This window comes from Callorhinchus milii, unplaced genomic scaffold (assembly GCF_018977255.1).
Source record: "Callorhinchus milii isolate IMCB2004 unplaced genomic scaffold, IMCB_Cmil_1.0 Scaffold23, whole genome shotgun sequence".
Classification (NCBI taxonomy): domain Eukaryota; kingdom Metazoa; phylum Chordata; class Chondrichthyes; order Chimaeriformes; family Callorhinchidae; genus Callorhinchus; species Callorhinchus milii.
Window position 1 is genome coordinate 3,651,019 of NW_024704764.1, and position 24,265 is coordinate 3,675,283.

The following is a 24,265-nucleotide window of genomic DNA, read 5'->3' on the forward strand; positions in this document are numbered from 1 at the left end:
TGGCTCAGATGATGGGCAGGCCCACTGGAAAGGCAACAACATGTCCAGGTCTGCCTACGAGGCCCAGGTATCAGGACCCAGCCCAACCGCAAGACCCAGGCGACGTGACCCGGTCCTCGACTGAAGTCGTAGTGACAAGTTAAGCCAGGGTCTTATCAGGAGTTTACCTCTAGGTATAGGAATAAATATGATGGCCATGCAAGCTAGAGAAGAGAATTTAGGAGAATTATTTTTCACTGAGTTGTTGGGATGTTGCCTTGCCAAGTAAGGTAGCAGAAGTATAGTCCAGAGGGAAGCAGACAGGCACCTGAAAGAAAAATTTGAACAAGTATGGGGCAACAACAGCTTGCACTTATATAGTACTTTCTACGCAAGGAAGCATCTCAGAACGCATAACAGTGTCAGAGCCTGACTCCAAGCCGGGGGGGGGGGGGGGGGGGGGGAGCGCGGTGGGTGGGGAGGTGTCTATAAGCACGGTCAAAGAGGAAGGTTTTCAGGTGGGACTTGAAAAAGGGAGGGGGCAAGGCGGAGGGATTGAGGGAGAGTGTTCCAGAATTTTGGGGCATGGTGGCTGAAAGCGCGACCTCCGATGGTGGGGCGGAGGGTGCGAGAGACGAGCAGGAGGAAGGCCGGTACCAGTCAAGCGGAGGCGCTGGGTGGTGGATTGGGGAGTGAGGAGATTGGAGAGGTAGGGAGGTGCCAGGGAGTGAATGAAATTGTACATGAGTGGGAGGATCTTGATGTTCAACGTTCATATCGAGATTACATTATTGGACCAAGCGCTCCATCTTGAGAACAGGAAAAGCCAACAAAGTGCATGGGGCTGTGGGCTAAATGGACGCAGTATATGATTCTAAATGATTACATCAAATCGCTGTAAATTGAAGACGATCACAATATGCGTTATTGTTTTTATTAGCCATATTTTCATCAGCAAGTTATTGGTTACAAATTTTAAAGGGACAAAAAGGGAACTATTCTTAAGAAAACAGAAATAAAAGCAGGTAAACACACACCAAACCTGAATAGAGTAAAAGCTCAAAAATCCATTCTCAGAACATGCTGACAGATGTACGAGTCCATAAAAGAACTTCCATCATAGTTTAATGTCATGTTTCTGGTTTATTTAGGTTTACTGATTTTAGATACAGTAATTCAAAATCTTCTAAATCAATAATCATGCAGATCCAGATCACGGGAATCCATCATCGTCATCCTCTGCCATTTCTTTTGCAAATTCCAGATCTTGTTGCTCCCTTTCTCGCCGCTCCTATAAGGGATGATATTTATTCTATATCAAACATCCATGTTGATATACAACAACTTGCATTTATGTAGTGCCCTGCATGCGCGGGGTAGCATCTCACGGCACTTAAGATTGGGGGAGCTTGATGCTGAGCCAGGGAGAGAGGGAAGGTGATCTTAGGCACGATCGCATCTTCAGGTGTGATCTGAAGATAGACATGAAGGGGGCAAGGCAAGGAGGGGATTCAGGGAGAAAGTTCCAGAGTCTCAGGGCATAGTGACTGAAAGCACAGCTGCCGAAACATCTTGGAGCGCTTAGATCAGAACTCAGTGCAGATCAGAATTCAAACCTTCTGTCTTTATGGACAAGAGCTGCATTTATTCATTAGATCACTGGGGGAACTGCAGCTATTCATCAATTGAAGCCTCACCTCAGCTGATTCCAAATCTTTGTTGTATGACTTGGGTGGGAATCGCATTGCCTGCAAAGTATAAATGCACAGGTAAGATTTGAGATAGATATAACATTTCTCTAAATAATTTATATTTCATACAATAAGATTTTGTCAAGGCTGACCTTTTAAGCCTAGCAGCACAGCTCTGGATGCTTGGCTTCATTTAAACGTCTTTACGTTCACATTGAGGTTACATTATTATATAATATAATAATCCTTGCATTTTTCACGTCTTCTAGACATCTTAAAGAGCTTCATAGAATATACTGTAAAGTGAATTGACTGTACATGTACACATACAGTGCTCAACTGTCTGGAAATCCTTGCATAGTGCTTTTCACGTCTTCTAGTTGTCTCAAAGCACTTCACAGAATATACTGTGAAGTGAATTGACTATATATTTTGTGGGTGAAACGCAGCAGCCAATTGCGCACAGCAGCGTCCCACAAACAGTGATAGATTGAAGTGACCAAATTATTTTTTTTTGTTGAGGGATTATTATCAGGCGTGTGGAGTAAGGAAACTTGCTTAATGATGCAGAAGAGAATTAAACCAATCAGCAATTTGGCGCACTATTTAAACTATCTGCCTAAAGCAATTGAGGGCAAAGGGGTAGCTATCCGAGCTGCATGGTGAGTGTTGAACCCCCCGCTGATCATAAGACTGCCTTAAGGGAAGAGATTGATTGAGCTTGCTACCTGAAGCAAACACCCTTGACTTGTACTGAAAGTGAGTACAATAAGGGAGGCTTGCAGAAAGGTGTGAGTATAATAGGATTCCTCTATAGTTTGCTTATTGATGAAATATGCTTAAACCTGGAGTGTAGTATTCAAGCCTTGCTAACTTGACTGATGATAACCATGAATGAATGCATAATTCAGTAAAGTCTGCGAGAGTGTCATATTTATCGCTGAAAATTCCTGAGATACAAATCTTACCGGCTGAGAGGTATTCACTGACTTCCGGAGACAACAAAGTGGCCTCAAAATAGAGAGAAAGTGATCTAGGAAGGTATCACCACTTAGTGACAGTGACAATATTCAAATGCTCAAGAATAAATTTCTTTCAACTTCATATCAACAGCATAATTGTTCATCAGCACTGGATTACTTTTGTAGCAGTTTTTCATCCTTTCAAAGACTGTAAATTTTACATTAAATCAGGGATTATTCCCCCCAGAAAAGTGATCCACCAATCGACTAACAAACTGGTTCCTACTTACTGCTAGATAAACAGAGGTGTGTGGAGTAAGGAAACTTGACCAACATTTCATCCTGCCGGGAATTGAACCCTAGTCTCTCGCTTGTGAGGTGAATGCTCTAATCACCGAGCTACAGTACTCCACATATACGTGAGGAAAGATGCATTTCCCACACAAAAATTACAAATTACACAAGAAATCAACACCAGGACACAGTCATCTTTAAAACTAATAAGACTTCATCATGTACAGAAGGCGAGATGGAATGTGCTTTCTGACAGACAATTCTTTGTTTCAATGTTTGAAAAATGTTTACCTGGGACAACTATGAATTTGAATTCACCTACTACTTTTTTCTCTCTCATATTAAATCAAGTCAAACTATAAGGTTATTAGGGTGCACTTTACCTTAACAGACATGTTGTGGATATCCAGACAGAAGGAGATTCTCTGATGGAAAGCTAGCTGAGGCTCTCGTGTGCCATAAATGTCAATGGTCTCTTTAGATTGGACATATCCTCTCTCATGGTTAATGCTGGCCTCAATTACACCATCACGAATTGCCTGGCAAAAAGGGGCAGATTTTAACGTAAATTTCGAATGTATTTCAACACAAATGCAAAATAATGGCACAGACAAACATTTTTCTAAATTGAATCTTTTCAAACTGAAGCATTTGTACAGAATATTTTTAAATATGGGCAGCCCCAATAATGTTATAGTGGACAGAGTTGCATCTTATGGACCAGAAGCTAAGTTTACAGGTCTTAGCTGAGGATTCTAACGAAGGGGAGAAACAGATAGAACTCATCATTCTGGTTCTTCTGCAGCATTCTACTTGTAGGGTGTGTGGGTATGGAAGCTGATGAAGAGAGATCAGGTTTGACTAAGATGCCCTCCACTCAAATGGTTTTGACAATCACTGCCAAGACTCAGGCAGGAACAAAGCCTACTTGAATAGAGTATTGGAGGGCAATGCATGTCCACTGAATGGTACGCCAGCATTAGGGATGGTGGACCAGGGGCATATCCCAGAGGGGAGAAAAATTAGGGAGAAAATACACTAAAATTATATATTACAAACATTCAAAACAATAATTTGAGAACACAAAGTTAATTCAGACAAATTGTTAATCATTTAATATTTATAAGATGGATGCTATGTGTCTTTCACCAATGCAGAGGAAAGACAGATGACCATTCACTGATTTGGTCTCCCTCCTACAATCATGAACTAACAATGGAACAAACAGCAGAGACTGGGCAGCCTTTCCATCCACATCAGTTTGTAATGAGCTGATAAGAAATAATAGGAAATAATACTTGCATTTGATATGGAGTCTTATCGGGTCATTGAGATGCCTCAAAGTGCTTCACAGAATATAAAGTGGAATCCGCGTTAGCAGACGCTGATTAACCCCAGGTAAATCCGTTGAAATGCCTGGCCCTGATTCATTTTTATTCTTTCTCGTTTTAAACATATCTATTAATTCGGACGAAAATCCGGTTAATCCAGTCAAATGCCGCACTTATCACTGCTGAATGTACTCACTCGGGCCTTCAGTGTCAGGAGCGGCTCCAATCAGACAGCGTGGCTCCAGCATGGAGATGGGTGGAGTCACACTGCGATTGACAGTGGACTCCAGCCATTCACAAGAAGCTCGGGGGGAAGTGGGGGTGGGTAGTGCTGGGGAGTGGCAGTGACTGCATCCGGTGGCCAGGGAGAGGACCAATTTGCGGCAGCTCTGAGGTGACTGACACCTCATGGGAGGGAAGAGGCATTCAGTAGAGACAGTGGGAAGAGAAGAGAAAGGTAAGAACTTCAGTTATCAGATGCTGGTTAAATTGGACAAAACTCCTTTCCCTGATGGGTCTGGTAAAGTGGATTCCACTGCATTGTAAAGTGGATTAATTGTGCATTTTGGGTGAAAAGCAGCAGCAAATTGCGCACAGAAGTGTCCCACAAACAGTTGCAGATTGAGCGATCAAGATTTTATTTTTAAGAGTAAAATAGCGTATCATTTCGACTAAATGCACAAAAGTTGCCTGGGGAAACTAATGGTCAATGGTTTCCCCAATGGCATTGCTCCAATGTGGAACTCATGATTGTTTGAGTCCTCTTTACTTTACATTTGGAACAGGTTTTTTGAATTAAGACATACAGCAAGAGTAGAGAAGCCAGCACCTGCATATGCTCAATGGCTCAAATGGGCTACTTTCTGTTGGACTCCTAAATGTGCTCCTAATTTCTTGCAATTTTTATAAAATTGACCTATGGTTGCACTCGTTTCTACATAGATTACTCAAGTTACCTTGGCAACTATAAACTCTGCATCCTCTGGGCTGTCCAGCTGGAGTTTCTGTGCTATATCAGTCAGAGCGATGCGGGAGTAAGATAAACTGATCATTCTCACACCTGTAGGGAAAAAGAAATTAAAAACATACTTAATCTTCAATCCCAAGATGTTCTTACTGTAATATGGCAATTGTATGCAGCACTGTAATACTCGAGAATCCAGGTGGTTCCGGATCAATGCTCTGCGGAAGATCAATATATCTCTGTGATTTGTGCTCCATTCCTCTCACTAAATACCCCAAGATGACGTTTGCTTTCTTTATTGCATCATACACCATGCTGATTGTTTCAGCAATCTATCCACAGGAGTAGTGTCTTCACTCTTTACTCAAGTCGTTGCTCTGCTAGAATTACGTGTTGAGTCGCCTTACTCTGTTTAGCTGAGACAAAGCACACATTAGGGATGACCATTATCATTAATCTGTGAGTGTTGGTGAGTGCAGCTTTAGCTGTGAACATCAGGACTAGTTCAGATATTCCCAGTATTCACACACCGGACAGGAACATAAAAGAATCTCTGGTTATTGTGTGTGCGTGTGTGAGTGGGTCTGTCTCTCTATGTGTGTGTGTGTCTGTCTCTTTATGTGTCTGTTTCTCATTTGGTCTATATGTTTGTGAGTGTCTATGTGAATGTATCCCTCTCTGTATGTTTGTGAGTGTCTGTGTGACTCTCTCTCCACTGTTATGTATGCGTGTGAGTGCATGTCTCTTCTACATGTGTGTATATATGTGTCTTTGTGTAACATGTACCTCTCTCCTTTGTGTGTGTGTGTCTTTGTGTCTGAGTGTGTGTGTCTCTTTGTGTCTATAAGTGTGTGCGTGTCTCTCCGCCTCTGAGCGTGTGTCTCTCTCTCTCTCTTTCTGAGAATGTGTCTCTGTTTGTGTGACTGTGTGTGTGTGTCTCTCTCTGAGAATACGGGTCTCTCTGTGTCTGTGAGTGCGTCTCTCTCCGTCTCTGAGTGTGTGTGTGTGGGGGGGTTGTCTCTCTCTCTCTCTCTGGGTCTCTGTGTCTGCGTGTGTTGCCGGGCTCTCAGAGTTTGGAGGTGGTGAGCTCCTGTAGGCCACAGTCAGGACACCAGTCCTGATATTGTCTGTTTTTGACAGATCTCCAGGCCCTTTGTTCCTCCCCCAACCCCATGGCCCACCCAGTTTTTGCTAAAGAAGTAAAAACATTTTTTGCAACAGTCTAATATGTGTTATTTCCTCAGGTTTAGTTTTTATCCATAAAGGTTGGCAGTAAAATGTATCTCAATGGCACCAATCACCCCCGCAATTTTCCGCAAAGTTTGGTTGGTTAATTCCCCCACAATTTGGGGTAAATATTTACACAATTTTTATTGGCCCAGCCTATGGGTCTGGACACAAAAGAAATTATGCCAAATGCAAAAAGATGATCCAATGTGCCAGTCAGCAACCTAAGGCTCTTTTACATTCCATTGGATCAGTCAGCAGTTCAGATACTTTGTAGTACCATTAAATCTGGGACTGACCTGAGCTCCACGTAACAATCCACTAGCAGTCTACAATGATTTTGAGCGCTCTGAGATGCTACCCTGCGTGGAGGGCACTAGATAAGTGCAAGTTGTTGTTGTTATTATAAACTGTTAAACATCTTTCATACACCTTCCCTTCCATGGTCACAGGTCCAGGTCTTGGGCTGCAGTATATCAACATCATCAATAAAATTACTCATTTGATATGTAGTAGATGTTCACACAATAAGTGCTGCAATGATGTATAGAACGCAATGGTCCTAGTCTCCCAAGTTGTGACTAAACTACTGGGTAATGCTGCTCAGATCCCTTGGATGACTAACAATATCATCCTTTGGTATGAAGGGAATAGAATTCATCCCTTCCGTTACCCGCTAAGCTTCCCAGCCAATCTCAGTGACATGTGGTAATCTTAACTTTTTAGATGAGTTTGGTAACCACGTGACCATGTAAAACCCAGTATACAAAACAATTAGTATTTGATAACTGATATTTGATAATTCGATACCTCTTGGGTATGACAGAAGTCTGATTAACATCAACATACATTACAATAAACCTCACATAAGTTGTACCAGATGGGACCATACATTTAATATGACTTATGTAAAGTATGAGTTATGTCAAACCTGCATAGAATATAAACTCTTGAACAGGACTTGCGCAGATTTAAGTGATTATACAATGCATACAGATCAGACTTATGTGAGTTTTACTGTACAGCTTGGTACGGAATACAAATTAATACACATAACAAGAAGTGCTTCATGTGACGGCTGTTACATCAGGCAATGTGCAGAAAAATATAACATGTATGCATTTTCACATTCAAAGGTAGAACAAGTATTTCCATCGCTGACTAGAGATTATTTGTGGGGTAGCAGGTACTGAAACACTGAATAGGGAGCAAGCAGGTGAAAGAATATAGTATTCTAGGTACTATAATCTGGGACAAAATAGATTTTACTTGGAAAAATATGGGTTAATAAAAGCCAACATGGATTTGTTAAAGGCAAAAAAGTTCTGTATCCAGAACATGGATACAGAACTGACTGGGAGACAGAAAGCTTAGAGTTGTGGTGACCAGTTGTTTTTCTGACTGGAGTGGTGTGCAGTGGTATCTCCCAGGGGTCAGTATTGGGACCACTGCTGTTTTTGATCTATATAAATGACCCAGACGTGGGAATAGGGAGTACAATTTCCAAGTTTGCAGATGATACTAAGCTAGAAAAGTAGTAAGCAGCGTGGAGGATATTGGCACACTGCAAGAGGACATAAACAGACTGTAAAGTGGGCAGACACATGGCAGAAAAGACACTTGTATAGCATCTTTTACGTTGGGAGGACGTCCCAAGGCGCTGGACAGTGAACAGCATTTCAGACCCAAACAGGGAGCGAAAAGGGAGGTGAGCGGAACGGAGGTGACCGATGGCATGGTCGAAGAGGAGGGTTTTGAGGCGGGACTTGAAGGAGGCTAAGGAAGGGGCGAGGCGGAGTGATTGAGGGATGGAATTCCAGAGGTTGGGGGCAAAGTAGCTGAAGGCTCTCTCGCCAATTGTGTGGGTGGGTCGGGGGACGTGGAGCAGGCCGGAGCCAGCTGAGCAGAGGGAGCGGGCTGGTTGATAGGGGGTTAGGAGGTTGCAGAAGTAGGGTGGGGCGAAGCCAAGGAGGGCTTTTTAGTTGAGGACCAGGATCTTGAACGGGATCCTCTGAAGGATAGGCAGCCAATGGAGTCGGGCGAGAATGGGGGAGATGGGGTCCCGGAGTTTGGTGAAGGAGAGGACACGGGCTGCAGAGTTCAGGATTATCTGCTGCCTGTGGGAGGAGTTGGGAAGGCCGACAAGCAGGGCGTTTGCATAGTCGAGCCTGGATCTGATGAAGGCATGAACAAGAGTTTCAGCCTGAGGGGTGAGGTAGTGGCGGAGTCGGGAGATGTTACGGAGGTGAGTGAAGGCAGAGCGGGTCACGGCTTGGATGTGGAGAAGAAAAGACAGTTGAGGTTAGAACAAGACACCCAGGTTCCTGACTGGCTGGTGAGTTGAAGTGTGCAACCATGGAGATTGATGCTGCCAGAGCCTGAGGTGCTGAGGCGCTGGCGAGAGCCCATCAGGAGAGCCTTAGTCTTGTTCACATTCAACTGTAGGCAATTTGCCCTCATCGAGGACTTAATGTCTGACAGGCAGTCTGTCAGGACAGCAGTGGTCCTGGAGTTGAGGGTGGAGGCAGAAAGATAGAGTTCGGTGTCATCTGTATACGTATGGAAGTTGACCCCATGTCTGCGGATGATGTCACCAAGAGGGAGCATATAGATATTAAAGAGGAGAGGGCCAAGGACAGAGCCCTGGGGGACGCCAGACGTGACAGTGCAGGGGCTGGAGGAGAAACCGTTAGAGGCACGTGAAGATGGTGAGAGATAGGATTCAATCCAGGCAAGGGCAGGTCCGCGAAGATTAAGTAAAGAGGCGAGGCAGTGAAGGAGGATGAAATGGTCGACAGTGTCGAAGGTGGCAGAGAGGTCGGGAGGACAAGGAGGCAGAGGGAGTCCTGATCACAGATGTTCAGAATGTTATCAGTGACTTTGACCAGAGCTGTTTCTGTGCTATGGAAGCTGGATTGGAGGGGTTCAAAGAGGGAATGGCGAGAAAGAAAGGAGCGGAGTTGGGACGTGATGACTTGTTCCAGGACCTTGGAGAGGAATGGGAGGTTAGAGATGGGGCGGTAGCTGGAGAGTAGGGATGGGTCCAGGGAAGGTTTTTTCAGGATGGGGGTGATGACAGCTGTTTTTAGGGGGGTGGGAACTGAACCGGTGGACAGGGAGAGGTTGATGACGTCGGACAGGAGAGGGGCCAGAATGTGGAGCTGGGAGATGAGGAGAGAGGTGGGGATGGGATCGAGGGAGCAGGTGGTGGGTTTAAGTTTGCGAACGATAGCGATGAGGGAGGCGGGAGAGATAGGGTCGAAGGAGTATAGGGGGGGATGGGTGGGGAGTGGGTCATGAGGGAGAGGTGATGTGGGGGTGGAAGTGGACGGGGCAGAGGTGGCTGAACGTATCCCCTCAATTTTGGATTCAAGGAAATCCAGCATCTCCTCACAGTTGGAGTTTGAGGAGAGGCAAGGTGTGGGAAGGTGGACGGAGGAGATGGTTTGTGGTGGAAAAGAGAAGCCTGGGGTTGTCCTTTGCCTCCAAGATAAGCTTGGAGTAGAAGGAGGATTTGGCGGAGGCAAGAATGCGGCGGTAGGTCTTGGTCTGATGAAGCGAAATCTGCCAATGGACCGTTAGTTTGGATTTAGTCCAGGCGCGTTCGGCAGTTCGTACTTGTGCCTTGAGGGAACGGAGATGGCTGGTGTACAAGGGGATTTATGGAAGTATGAGGCAGTTCGGGAGGCAAGGGAGTCTAGAATGGAAGAGGAGTTGTGGAGAAAAGAGAACAAGGAGGGTAGATCGGTCAGTGAGGGCCAGAGGGATAGGAGTTCAGATCTCCAGGGCAGTGGAGAGGGATAGGGAGGAATTTTTTTTCACATGGACGGTATGTGATGGTCGAGGTTTAAGAAGGTGGAAAGGGTACAGAGGTGTTGAGGAAGACAAAGTGGTGGTCCGAAATGGCTTTCTCGTTGATGGTGATGTCCGAGACGGTGAGGCCCCAGGTGATCACCAAATCAAGGGTGGGGGGTCGGATGTAGTCGTGGATGGGGGGTGGGGGGTGGATGTGGAGGGAGAAGTTAAGGGAAGAGAGGAGGGAGGAGAAGTCAGCAGAGGTAGAGCAGGAGAGGGTGAAGTGGAGGTTAAAGTCGCCTAAAATTAGGAAGCGTTCAGAGCAGAGGGAGAGGGAGGATAGGAAAGTGGAGATGTCCGAGAGGAAGGTGGAAGATTAAGTTTAATGTGGAGAAATGCGAAGTAATGCATTTTGGATGGAAGAATGAGGAGATAATATAATCTAGATGATAGAATCTTAAAGGGGGTGAAGGAACAAAGAGATCTGGGGGTTCATATAAGTAAATCTTTGAAGGTGGCAGGACAGGTTGATAAAACTGTTGGATACTAGGCTTTATAAATAGGGGCAAATAATACAAAAGTCAGGAAGTTATGATGAACCTTTATAAAACACTGGTTAGGCCTCAGCGAGAGACTGTGTTCAGTTCTGGGCACCACACTTTAGGAAGGATGTCAAGACTTTCGAGAGGGCGCAAAGGAGATTGACCAGGATGGTACCAGGAATGAGGGACTTCAGTTATCAGGAGAGGCGAGAGAAGCCGGGATTATTCTCCTTGGAACAGTGAAGTTTAATAGGAAATTTAATAGAAGTTTTCAAAATGATGAGGGGATTCGATAGGGTGAACACGGAGAAACTATTTCCACTGGTGGGGTGGGTCAGTAACCCGAGGACACCGATTTAAAATACTTGTTAAAAGAAACAGAGGGGAGGTGAGGAGAAATGTTTTTACGCAGTGAGTTGTTGGGATCTGGAATGGAAGCCGATTCGAAAACAACTTTTAAGAGAGAAATAGATAATTATTTGGGGAGGACAAGTTTTGCAGGGCTATGGGGGAATGGGATTGACTTGGATAGCTTTTTTAAAAGAGCCGGCACAGACACGATGAGCCAAATGGTCTCCTGTGCTGTATAATTCTGATTCTAAAAATACTATACATCAATTCTAACCTGTCTTGATGACGTTGTGCCTCAAGCGGATGATTAATGTGTACGTGCCATCAGCCTGAAACTTCTCTCCAAACTGTTCTAAGACCTGGTTAAACTTGGATAAATTCCCAGTGCGCACAGCTGTAGATTAAAACAGAATTCTGAAGTTACCATCTTTGTCTCGAACAGTTGTTGTATTGCTTGCTCACCCAAAATGTGATTGTTTTTGAAAGAGAAAGCAAACGTTTTACAAAATACATTGAAGATTGCATAAGCTATTTTAATTAAAATCAAATAAATTAAAAGCATTTTTATATCACAATGTTCACATAATAATACTTACATTTGGTATTATTCCTTTCACTCCAGGAGGACATCTCAAAGCACTTCACAACAACAAATTATATTTGTATAGCGCCTTTCACGTCACGATGTCCCAAAGCGCTGGTCAGGGAATCACACCCGAGCTGGTGATTGGGATCAGGAGGGGTGGAGGGCAGGGAGAGTAGGGGTAGGAGGGTGACCCAAGGCATGGTAAAAGAGGAGGGTCTTGAAGGAGGTAGGAGAGCGGATGAGGCGGAGGGACTGTGGGATGGAGTTCCAGAGAGGCTGAAGCCCTGACCGCCAATGCTGGGGCAGACAAGGCGAGGGATTTGAAGCAGGCTGGAGCCTGCTGAGCTGAGGGAGCGGATAGGTTGGTAGAGGGATAGCAGGTCATGGAGGTAGGGAGGAGCAAGGCTGTGAAGGCCTTTGAAAGTGAGAACCAGGATCTTGAACTGATTCCCTGAGTGATCTACTATAAAGTGCAGTGACTGTTTTTATTTTGCATGCAGCAAAGCCCCACAAACAGTCATGGAAAGAATGACCAATTTTTTGTTGGCCAGGATACTGTGAGGAACTCCGTTAACGTCTCATCAGCCACACAGCACCCCTCCAGCATTGTATTTTCGGCTTGGACAAAATGAGTTTCAGATCCTGATGTGAGGCTTGAACCCACACAAACTTCTGCCTCAGAGACAAGAGTGCTACAACTGCAACAGATTAGAAGATTAGCCATGATTGAATGGCGGGGCAGGCTTGAAGGGCCGAATGGCCTACTCCTGCTCCTACATGTTATGTTATGTTGACACACATAGTCTGAAAATTTTTAAACATTTTTAGATCTGCTCAATTGAAAAACTCACAACTTGTGCTTAACTAATCGGTACTAACCCTGAGTCAACAGGAAATAGGGCATCAAGGACCTCTTCAGTGATGGCTGTCGGAACTGCAGTCTGTCTGGGATCTCACCCAATAATAACTCCACCACAATCAGCAATTTGTGAACCTGCCAATTAAAATACAGCCATTAAACCACAGATAGATTGCCTGTCAGATATCACGTTTTGGATGAGAGCCAACTTCCTACAGTTGAATGTCAACAAGACTGAGGATCTTCTGTTTGGCTCCCATCAGTGCCTCCTCACTTCCCTAGCTGACAGCATCACTATTCATGGATGCACATCCATCTCACTGAGCCAGAACAGAACCTTAGTGTTATTCGACCCCCAACTGTGTTTTAAACCCCACATCTGTGCCTTTACCTGTTCTGCCTTCTCCTATCTACGCAACATTGGCTGTGTCCACCACTACCTCTCCCCTCAGGCCACCAAGACCCTCATCCACACTTTCATTACGTCCAGGCTTATGCAAACTCCCTGCTCGCCGGATTTCCCTCCACAAACTGCAGATTATTCAGAAGTCTGCAGCTCAGGTCCTCTCCCGCACCAAGCTCCATGAGCTGATCACCCCTATCCTTGCCCAGGTTCAATGGTTCTCCATCCCCCAGAGGATAGACCTTCTCCTCCCCTTCAAAACCCTCCATGGTCTTGCTCCTCTCTACCTTGTGACCTATTAAAACTTGACCAACCTGTCTGCTCCCTCCAAGCTACTCCACGTCCCATGCTCTGCCTACTACACTATCGGAGGTCGGGCCTTCAGCCTTTCTGCCCCATATTCTGGAACTCCATCCTCCTCCTCCTCCATCCCCTCCTCCTTGCTCCCGTCTCAATATTTTCCTTTTTGACTGTGGCTTCGGCCATCTGCTCTCCTCCACCACCCGTGGGCTCTACCTCATTGTCCAGCGCCTTGGGACGTCCTCCCGACGTCAAAGGCACCATATAAATGCAATTTGTTGCATTTAGGGAGCCACTGGTTCAAGTCTCCTTATGGAACTAAATATATACACTTTTCAAAAGACTGAAACAAATTGCAACAGTAGGTTTTCAGCTCACCGTCTGCTTGAAGCCAACCGCAGTGTGCTGAGGTGCCTTTCGTAGAGCATTGGTTAATGTTCTCCGGGCTTCCGAATATTCCAACTGAATAGCCTTAATACGACCTGAAGGCAGCAAATAGGAGTTATTTTTCAAACACAGAAGCTTGCTCATAGAATGATAACCTAACTTTCCCTAGTTATTTTCTGTTTAAAGGCATACGTTCCTATGTTTATCAAAGGATGGAGACAATCAAGGGCAGAAAAAAATAGTGAAGATTGTGAGTTTGGAGTCTCACCAGTATAATAAAGATATCGAGCCCACTCATTGTTATTTGCTTGTTCTGGAAAAATGGATTTGGAGACGAGCTTCTCAGCCTGATCATAAAGGTTATACTGCAGGTAGTTCCTCAACAACAAGTTCAGCAGAGTGGCCTGTCCATCAGCATCATGGCGTAGGGTGGCAGTCCTCAAACGTGCATGTAAGAAACTTAGAAAATAAGATCAGTTGCAAACAAGTCAATAAAATTACACATTTCTTATAAGGGCTAGAAACAAATAGCCTCGGAGTGTATACAACATGAAACATATAGCACAGGGGGAAGGGGACATTCAGCCATTAAGGTGCCAGACGTCCACTGGAGCTAATACAACCAAATCCAAAACCTTTCTTGTAACAGTTTATGTTTTTTTTCTTCAAATACTTATCTGATTCTCTTTTAATGGTTATTGTACTAGCTTCTGTTTAGCAAAGCATTCTGTGTTTTAATAACAACAACAAATTACACTTGTTGGAAAGATGTCCAGGGTGCTGAACAGTCAGAGATTTTTGGACCCGAGCTGGGAGTTGGGGTCAGGAGTGGTGGAGGTGGGAGGAATGGTCAAAGAGGAAGGTCTTTAATAATAATAATCCTTGCATTTGATATAGCGCTTTTTACGTCTTCGAGACATCTCAAAATGCTTCACAGAATATACTGTAAAGTGAATTGACTGTATATTTCGAGAGCGAAACCTGGCAGCCAACTGCACACAGCAGTAGTCTTTAGTCATGACTTGAAAAAGGCAAGAGAGGGGATAAGGCGGAGGAATTGTGGGATAGTGTTCCAGAGTGTAGAGGCAGAGATGCTGAATGCCCGACTGCCAATGGTGGGGCGGGAAATGCGGGGGACCTGAAACAGGTCGGTGTCCGCCGATTGGAGGGAGCGGACAGGCTGATATGGGGTTAGGAGGTCGGAGAGGTAGGTGGGAGCAAAACAGTGAATGGCTTTAAAGGTTAGAACAAGGATTTTGTACTCGATTCTCTGAGGGATGGGGAGCTAATGAAGCCGAGCAAGAACGGGGATAATAAGCCTCTGCATCAACATATTTTGCTACTCCATGCTCAAACCCTATTATCCAATGTCCACACAGTTATGGGTTTGTGAATACATGCTCAAATATCCAGAGCTTGGTATCCACATTGATCAGTATGCAGCGAGGTAAGCAGCTCTTGCTCAAGTTCTCCACTCAAACTGACAGAAGCATCGTGCAATCGGTAGATGTGCACTGTTGATGTCGACAAAAACTGGAGAGCAAGATGGATTCTTCCTAATCTTGTTAATCTTGCAAATCAAAGCCCTCTCGAGCAGGGTGGTTCCAGCTGGACAACCAAAGGGAAATCCACCAGGCAGTGCTCACAATGACAAACAATGTGGTTTTAGCTGGTTAAACTGCAGCAGTATTCCACCAAACACTCTGGGTCCCCTAAGACTTGGATCTTGCCAATTTTCAGCCATTATGCTCCAGAATTAGGAACCAGAGCGCAGCCCTCTGGGGGGGGGGGGGAGTACAAATTCTATTCCAAACAGAGGGAAGATATACATATGTGAAACTCTCAAGACTATGATACTCTTAACAACAACAACAACAAGATTCCATTTATAGAGCGCCTTTCATGTCGAGAGGATGTCCCAAAGCGCTGGATAGTTGGGTCAGGACCCGAGCAGGGGGGAAATGGTCAGGGTGAGGGGAGGGAAGGGGTCGAGGAGTTGGGTAGAGAGTCGAGAGGGGAGCTGAAGGCACGGTCGAAGAGAAAGGTCTTGAGACCGGCCTTGAAGGAGTAAAGGGAGGAGGCGGCAAAGGCACTGGGGGATAGAGTTCCAGAGCCTCAGGGCTGAGAGGTTGAAGGCCCGGCCACCGATTGTAGGGCGGTTGGGGCGGCGGATGTGGAGCAGACCGGAGCCAGAGGAACGGAGGGTACGGGCAGGTAGGTAGGGGGATAGTAGGTCAGAGAGGTAGGAGGGAGCAAGGCCGTGAATGGCCTTGTGAATGGATGAGGATCTTTAAGCGTAGTGATGGGTTTCTATTTTGTTTTGGTCAGCCAGGTTTCTATGACACATGCAACAATCCATCAGCATACTGAAGTCTCCAAACTAAACAGACTTCCATAGAGAGTGGAAGCCACTTAAGCCACAATTGGACCCCTGCCCGGCACTTCATCCATTCATAAGCGGCTCTAGGTGAATCAATCTCAACTTTTCTCCTCCCATCTCCATTCCCTCCNTTTTTCTTCCCTGTTCCTCTGCCCCCTCACTGATTGACAGCCCCGGAGCCACTCGTGAATGGATGAAGTCTGAATCGAGACTGAATCACACAGAAGGTTGAAGTGAGTTGAAGCAGTGGGTCCACCATTTTGTCTGGATTAACTGGATTTTTTTTCAAATTAAATGGCAGATTTAACACAGGTAAGTACATAAATGATAAACCAGTATCCATCTTAAGAGGCTTCCACTGCACTTGTAAGTTTCAGCCTTACACCGAACTAATAAAAAAAAAGAAACATTTTCTCTGCAGAACAGTCGAGCCCGATTCTTTTATCCAACGGTCACATACCGTCTCTTCCAATAATGGATTTATTTTTTTCTGAACATGTGGAAAACCATCACCATGCTCGCAAGTATCCAAACCAAAATTAGAATTACATGCATTCCACCTACACATGGAAATCCCAGAGATAGATTGTTGGAATGGAATGCGCACTCTCTCCCTGGAGGGATGCATCCTGCTTACCAAATTCCGGAAAGTATTAAGCGCAGGTTGGCAAGAGCCAAGGTTTGGGGACACCAGAGTGTGCACTGGGGTAACTGCTGGAGTCTAACCAGCTAAAACTGCATAGTTTGTCAATTGATACGGCCGTTTTGTCAGGTCAGGCTTAAGTGGCGGCCAAGGTTAATCCAAATACCTTTCCTGCCTATCAGAGGAGCTCCGCTGACGCCGTATACTTCAGTAAAAAAGATTTACCTTTGATTGGCTGCAAAATACAGTCCAGCACTTTCCAGCCCAGCAGCAGCACCGCCTCCCTCCCGTTTCCAATCCCATTGGACAGGAAGGGGACCAATTAGCGGCGGCTCAGAAGTGATTGACAGCCTGCAGTGGCTTGTGAATGGACAAGCTCCAGACATTCATGAGCGGCTCGGCTGTCAATCAATCGCCATTTGATCCTCCCTTGTTCTATCCCCGTTCCTCTGCCCCCTCAGCCCAATTGACAGCCCAACTAAGGCCACTTGTGAATTGCCATGGTTAACCTGTTTTGCAACCCTTAGTAATATGTAAATAACATGAATTATATATCCATATAATATAATTTAAGCGCTCTGAGACGCTACCCTACGTGGAGGATGCTATATAAGTGAAAGTAATATTATTTATGGAAAATGGGGAGGCCTGTCCCTTTAATTAGATTCTGTTTAGGAGAAGGCTTGTATACGGTTTAGTTGCAAGAGCTGTCTGCAAAAGAAGTAGCATACAGCGTACATGAGGTGTCCAACTCGCATCAATATTTGGGCTCAAGGTTGCATGATTGACAGGTAGTTAGCAAACAGCCTGGAAAGTCACGTGGACACTCGCGCGGGTAAAAGCCCTCATATTCACGTCGTACAGTGGGCGGAGCAAGGGCCTATAAAAAGAAATGCCTGGTGCACCTCGTGGTCGGTTTAATGGTCGTCATCCGGTACATACTGACATGTACAGGATCCCTGCGCAACTGAGGTTGGTTTAATTACTTTATACTAATGTAGTATTGTGCTGCTAGTTGTTATAGTTATGTGTGTTAGTTATATTTGATCCCATTGTTGCATATCTTAAATTGTTGTGTTTCTTATCTGCAAGGAAGCCTAGGATTGCTATTATCGATCGATTTTATCGATTATATCCTCAAGTCTTTGTAAATTTCTAAGACAAGAAAAGGAGTTAATCACTTGCAGAGTAGCTGTCGAGATCGGAGTTCTGGCAGTGCCGACAGACCACGATTTGACATCCCAGTTACCGGGTATTGGAGTTATCTGGGAATACCTATGAGTGACTTGATTCAGACTCAGTTGAGACTCCTTTGAGCAGGGACTCACACTGACAGGGTTATAAAAGCGCAGAAGCCACTTAGTTCATCAGCGTTACTAAAATTCATAAGTACAACAAGGAGTGAGAACTGCCGCAGAATGGCTGGAGTCCGTTGTCGATCACAATCTGCCTCCTCCCATCTACATCCAAAAGGCCCTAGTGAATATATTCAGCAGCAACCCGGCGTTTAACCGGATTTTTGCCTGAATTAACCGTCATATTTAAACAGGCAAGAATACAAATGAATTGCGGCCAGGCATTTTGTTTGATTTACCCGATGTCTGGGTTAACTGGCATCTGGCAAAATCGGATTCCACTGTATATAGTATAGACATATGGAATTTGTGTGCATTGGTAGTACAGTAATTTAATGCTCATGGATAGAAAGTGAAATGGGTTTCTCACCTTCTAACTACATCAAGCTTGTTGAGGAATTCATAAATCCGAGCATGGTAATAATAACACTTAGCAGCAACCAGATCCAGAGCCCGACGATTCTGAGCAGCAATCTTTTGCATCAGATCATCTGAGCATTTCTGTGCCTAAAGGAGGAGAAAAAAATAACATCTGCATTAGAATTTCACCTTTATCACAGCAAACTCCTGGCTGCAGTTTTAACTGATACTAGTTTCAANTTTTTTTATATACACACTATCATAGATTCTTAATTCTAGGAAAATACTGCAGAACCACTCAACACCTTGTCCATAGCACAAGCTGTTCTATAAGTAAAAATGATAACAATACTTGTTTTGATATCACATCATTGAGATGTCTCAAAATGCTTTACAGGATACACTGTAAAATGACAGTATTTTGTGGGTGAAAATTATTTTGTTAGTGTGGAAGAAATTGTGATTAAAGTGAGCGATGTCAGTGCTGAAAATGGAAAAAAAATCCTTTTTTTTGTATCAAACACATGTCAGATATAGAAAAACTCCCACTCTTCAACAGTTATTAAACCTAACCTCAGAAGCACAGACCCTATTTCAGTCGTATGAATTTCCATTCCCCCGAGGCCCCTCAGTGAGACTGCCAATTTAGTATCAAAAATATAAATAATTTTTAAGACGATGGATTCACATTCATCAAGATCTGGGTCGAATGTCAAGAAATCATAAGAATTTATTGGTTCTGCAGCATTGTTCCTCATCCAAGATAAAAATTAGAAGTCTTTAATTCTATTATTCAAAGACCAGACACAAACTCATTCCCCGAGAGATGTATATTTTTGAAACTCTGAACAAGCCAGAACTGCAGTTTTAATTATTTGATTTTTACTTGAAATTTTCAATAAAGTAAAAATTGCAGACTTGATAGGCCAAATGCCCTCCTCCTCCTGCACTCCTTTCTATGATTTTGTGAAATTAAAAATGTAATGTGTACAACACAGACACTCTGTATATTGGCGAGTTTCCCAAACCGTAACATACTACACAATCACATGACTCTTCCCCCCCTCCCCCCCCACCACGCCCCACAAACCCCCCCCAGCACAGCCTGGATCTGACACTACGGGCGCGGACGTGTGGGCGCGGATTTACTGCACTGAAGCTGTGTGACAGCGTTGGAGTTTGAGAGACATTACACCCCAATTCCTATCCCTCCCTCCCTCTCTCTCTCTCTCTCTCACGCTCACACTCTCTCTCACACGCTCACACTCTCACACACACGCTCACACTCTATTTCTCACACGCAGCCTGTCACATACACACACACACACGCACACCATCTCTCACGCTCTCGTCCTCTCTTTCTCACCCACTCGCTCTCATTGTGGAGTCCTGTAGCTCAGTGGTTAGAGCACTCGCTTTGCAAGTGAGAGACCTGAGTTCAATTCCAGGCAGAGGGCGAAACCTTGGGCAAGTTTCCTTACTCCACACAGAGCCTAATAATAATCCCTCCAAAACCAAAAACAATAATAAATTGGTCATTTTCAATCTACGACTGTTTGTGGGACATTGCTGTGCGCAATTGGCTGCCGCGTTCACCCACAAATATACAGTCAATTCACTTTACAGTGTGTTCTGTGAAGCGCTTTGGGACATCCTCCCGACGTGAAAAGCGCTATATCAAATGCAAGGATTATTATTATTATTATTATATGACAACGATGACCATCTCTGCAGATTCGTCTCTCTCACCTCAGTGTATCGCTTATTGTTTGTCAAATAAATGACCAGCAGAAGCTGCAAGTAGGCTTCAGCCTCAGGCAGAAGAGGTACAGAAGCCGCTTTTCCTGTTCGAGGGCGAAACTGCACATCCCCTTCTGTATCCATTGGCTGAAAGATTTAATAAAACATATTAATCACAATTAGACAGCATTCTAAAGGGAAAAGCTTTCAAAAGGGAATTGGATAGGTAGTTAAAAAGGGAAAATGTGCAGGGCTTTGGGGTAAGAGTGGGGGAAGGACTAGTTGGTCGCTCTTTCTTTCGGCACGATGGGCCATATGGCCTCCTTCTGTGCTGTAAAATCCCATGTTTCACACCACTAAGAACTTCAGCATCAAACTGCTAACCCCTGGTTCCTGATACTGACCTCCTCGAGAAAAGCCAACAGGAAATCCCTTGTTGAAGTATTTGAGACAAAGAAGCCATTGATGGCCTTGTAGAGGACGGTGGGATTTAGTCTGCGACAGGTGGAAGGTAGTGCTCGCAGGGCCCGCAGGACGAACCGTGGCTCCTTGCTTGATACAGCTTTCTCAATCTGCTTTACGTGTTCTTTGATATCTTAAAAAAAGTAAAGAAGTAGTTTTGGTGAAATTATGTGAACTTGCTACCTATCCACAATGTACTTCTGATTACAATTAATTTCACGACAACATACAATTTCTTTTAAAATTGAATACAATATCACAAATCCTGCACAAAATGCTTCCATGCAATGGTTATGTAACTTCTGAAAACAAGACCTTGCATATAAAATACAAAACAAATGCAATATAGTTAGTCCAAAAGCTCACTATTATAATCCTGCAATAAACACTCACCGCATACATCATGAAAACACCCAAGTCCGTCAACTACACCCTCACTAAGAAAATGTTTCTGAATAGGTCCTTTCCATATCAAGCACTTAAATTTTTTAGTCCTAAGCCCAACAGGAAACATGAAATAATACCCTCTGTATCTCCGGAAATGCTTAAAGTGAGGAGAATATTCTGTTCAATCAATTCCAAACACCTCAGTGAAACTACTACTAAGCAATTTGGTGTGGTAATATTCATTAATTCACTCATATTTGAGTTCAGTAACAACCAATAATTGGAATTGAAGCCTTTGGAGTCCTGTAGCTCAGTGGTTAGAGCACTCGCTTTGCAAGTGAGAGACCTGAGTTCAATTCCAGGCAGAGGGCCAAACCTTGGGCAAGTTTCCTTACTCCACACAGAGCCTAATAACAATCCCTCCAAAAAAAACAAAAACAATAATAAATTGGTCATTTTCAATCTACGACTGTTTGTGGGACATCGCTGTGCGCAATTGGCTGCCGCGTTCGCCCACAAATACACAGTCAATTCACTTTACAGTGTGTTCTGTGAAGCGCTTTGGGACGTCCTCCCGACGTGAAAAGCGCTATATCAAATGCAATAATTATTATTATTATTATTATTATTTGAATTTTATATATGAAAGCTCAAGAAACTACCTGGTGATTTTACATTAAAAATATCACAGTGATGAAAACTGAATTATTACAATAAGATACACAATAACATGAAAACTATTCCATTTATTTCTAACAGGATCACATTATCTACGCTCTATTAGCACCAAACAGCTTACTACACTATAAGTTTTTATCTATAAATTCAACATCTCCTTCACCTATAATACTTTTATCGATATTAAATGACAGGCTTCACTCTGTCCTCTCCCAAATGGCAGTAGCACAAACTGAGCTAGTATCAAATCTGCAATATCGGAAGGGGATACAATGCAGGAAATAAATCTTTCAGATGCAAGATACCTTTAAGATATGTTTTGTGTCATCAGAGACAAGCAATTACATCTGACTGTACTGAATTAGTTGTATGATTTTGCATCTCTACTTACTTCAGGCAACAGTAATCTGCAATGTAAGAAGCTACATACAATGACTTTATNAAAAAAAGTACTCTCCTAAGGAAGTTCTCTTTTCCCAGATATTGAACTTCTGTCAATCAAAAAAAATGACATATATATATATAAAACAAACATACATATATATATAGTGGAGTCCTGTAGCTCAGTGTTTAGAGCACTCGCCTTGCAAGCGAGACACTGGTTCAATTCCAGGTAGGGTGAAACCTTGGGTAAGTTTCCTTACTCCACATGTCTAATAATAATCCCTCCAAAACAAAACAATAATAGTCATTTTCAATCCATGACTGTTTGTGGGACATTGCTGTGTGCAATTGGCTGCCACGTTTCGCCCACAAATATACGGTCAATTCACTTTACAGTATATTCTGTGAAGCGCTTTGAGACGTTGAGAAGACGTGAAAAGTGCTATATCAAATGCAAGGATTATTATTATAGTGCCTTTCACTTCAGGAGGAACTTCCAGGTTACTATACAGCAGAAGGTTTGAATCTGAACTGGGGAAAACATAAAGGTTTTTAGACAGACTTTGATGAAGGACATTAGAGAAGAGGGAGTTCAGAATAGAGTCCAGCGTTGGGGGCAGAAAGGCTGAAAGCCCCACCGCCGATAGTGGGCAGGGCAGGGGATGTGAAGAGTGGAGGAGCAGGCAGGCTGTTACGGTTATAGAAGTTGCAATTGGCTGCTGCGACTGCCCATAAAACAGTGGGCATTTCAATAATATGAATAATCCTTGCATTTTGATACAGCGCCTTATCACATTGTTGAGACATCTCAAAGCACTTCACAGGATATAGTGTCAAGTGGAGTGACTGTGTATTTTGTGGGTGAAAGACGGCAGCCACTTGCGTCCCACAAACTGCCATAGAGGGTGCAAACAAATTTGTTTGGGGGATTGGGACACCAGGAGAGAACTCCCCCTCTTTTTTGGAATCGTGCCATGGGATCCTCAACGTCCATCTGAACAAACGGGAATCTGCAATTCATCCCGTGAAGAGCTTTGGGATGTCCTGAATGTAAAAGGCGCAAAACCAAACTCAAGGACATTATATTATTATTATTATTATTATTTTCACAATCAGAATTTGTAATGATATGAAAATCGAAGTAGGAATAACAGCCAGTGCCTGTCCTCCCAGCAAAGCCCTCAGCGGCACTGCGGGTCCCTCAGACAGTCCTCGGGCAAAGGCTGTCGCCGGTGTCTGGCGGGAGGCACCTTACCCTCCAATGTGATCAGGTCCAGCTCTTTCTGGGTTTTGTGCGCGGCCTCGGGCTGCTCGCTTCCATTCTCCCCGGACACGTCTTTCATCTCCACATCGGGAGCCCCGGGGCCGCTCCCGCTCGTGGCTTTGCCCCGCTCCGAGGCCGTGTCTTTGGGCTTCTGTTTCCCCGCCATCTCCTTCATGTCGCGGGCGCTGCTCAAACCACAAGGAAAGCCGCTCAGGCCTCGCTCGCTCCCCCACCTCTGTCTCTCTCCGCGATCCCTGAACCCGGGCCCCGCTCAGCGCCGGCACCGCGATGACTGGACACAAACCAGGAGCAGGCCGCGCGCGCTGCCTGACGGGAAACAGCCAGACTCAATCGCATCATCGATGAGCTCCGGCCACTGCGCAGGCGCGGAGTGAGTGTCAGGGTGGGCAGGTGTGTCAGTTCAGGTTGGGATCAGCTGTGGTGTCAGAGGTTTTGTCAGTTCCTCCTCTGACTGTGCGCCTGGTTCTCGCTCTCCTTTTGATCATGTCCAGGCTACAGGACGCCTCCTGTCTGCCAGCTGGACCTCCCCTGTCTTCCCTTGCCGGCCGACCACCCATATTCTGGACAGACTCCATTGGCTTCCCATCCTCCAGTGAATCTGGTCTTCACTTTCAGATCCTTGCACAGCCTTCACCCAACCTATCTCTGTGACTTCAAACCGTACGGACACTGCCGCTCCCTTCGCTCGGGTTCATGTCCCCCACCCTCTGCCACACTGACCATAGCAACTTGCATTTATATAGCACCCATCACACTTGGATTTCAGTCTATCTGCCCCCACTCTGGAACTCCATCCTGGAGTTTCTCCAACTGCCACCTTCCCACCTCTTTCAAAATACTACCTCTTTGCTTTAGGTTATCTTTCTTCTTCCCACACCCCCAGCTCCTACACCTACCCAAGGTACCAAGTGACTGTCAAG

General features: G+C 44.7%; 1 protein-coding gene across 1 annotated transcript; it reads right to left on the minus strand.

Annotated features, from left to right (window-relative positions):
- Window positions 1-897: 897 nt before the first annotated feature.
- On the minus strand, window positions 898-23,830 carry psmd3 (proteasome 26S subunit, non-ATPase 3). The gene is made up of 12 exons (XM_007909873.2): window positions 23,316-23,830; window positions 20,554-20,744; window positions 20,159-20,296; window positions 18,420-18,556; window positions 13,940-14,130; window positions 13,663-13,766; window positions 12,602-12,716; window positions 11,411-11,530; window positions 5,214-5,317; window positions 3,310-3,465; window positions 1,677-1,727; window positions 898-1,270 (listed from the first exon to the last, which is right to left on the minus strand). Exons 1-12 carry the CDS (start codon window positions 23,497-23,499, stop codon window positions 1,193-1,195), a joined length of 1,569 nt encoding a protein of 522 aa, XP_007908064.2. The 5' UTR covers window positions 23,500-23,830; the 3' UTR covers window positions 898-1,192.
- Window positions 23,831-24,265: the final 435 nt, after the last annotated feature.

What these genes read in the sequence shown, in the direction of transcription:
- psmd3 (XM_007909873.2), bottom strand. Translation starts at nt 23,499, where the DNA reads ATGAAGGAGATGGCGGGGAAACAGAAGCCCAAAGACACGGCCTCGGAG. An exon ending in CGGTTGGCTTCAAGCAGACG is followed by an intron (nt 12,717 to 13,662) that starts GTGAGCTGAAAA and finishes TTTAATTGGCAG; the next exon opens with GTTCACAAATTGCTGATTGT. An exon ending in GCACAACGTCATCAAGACAG is followed by an intron (nt 5,318 to 11,410) that starts GTTAGAATTGAT and finishes TTTTCCCTACAG; the next exon opens with GTGTGAGAATGATCAGTTTA.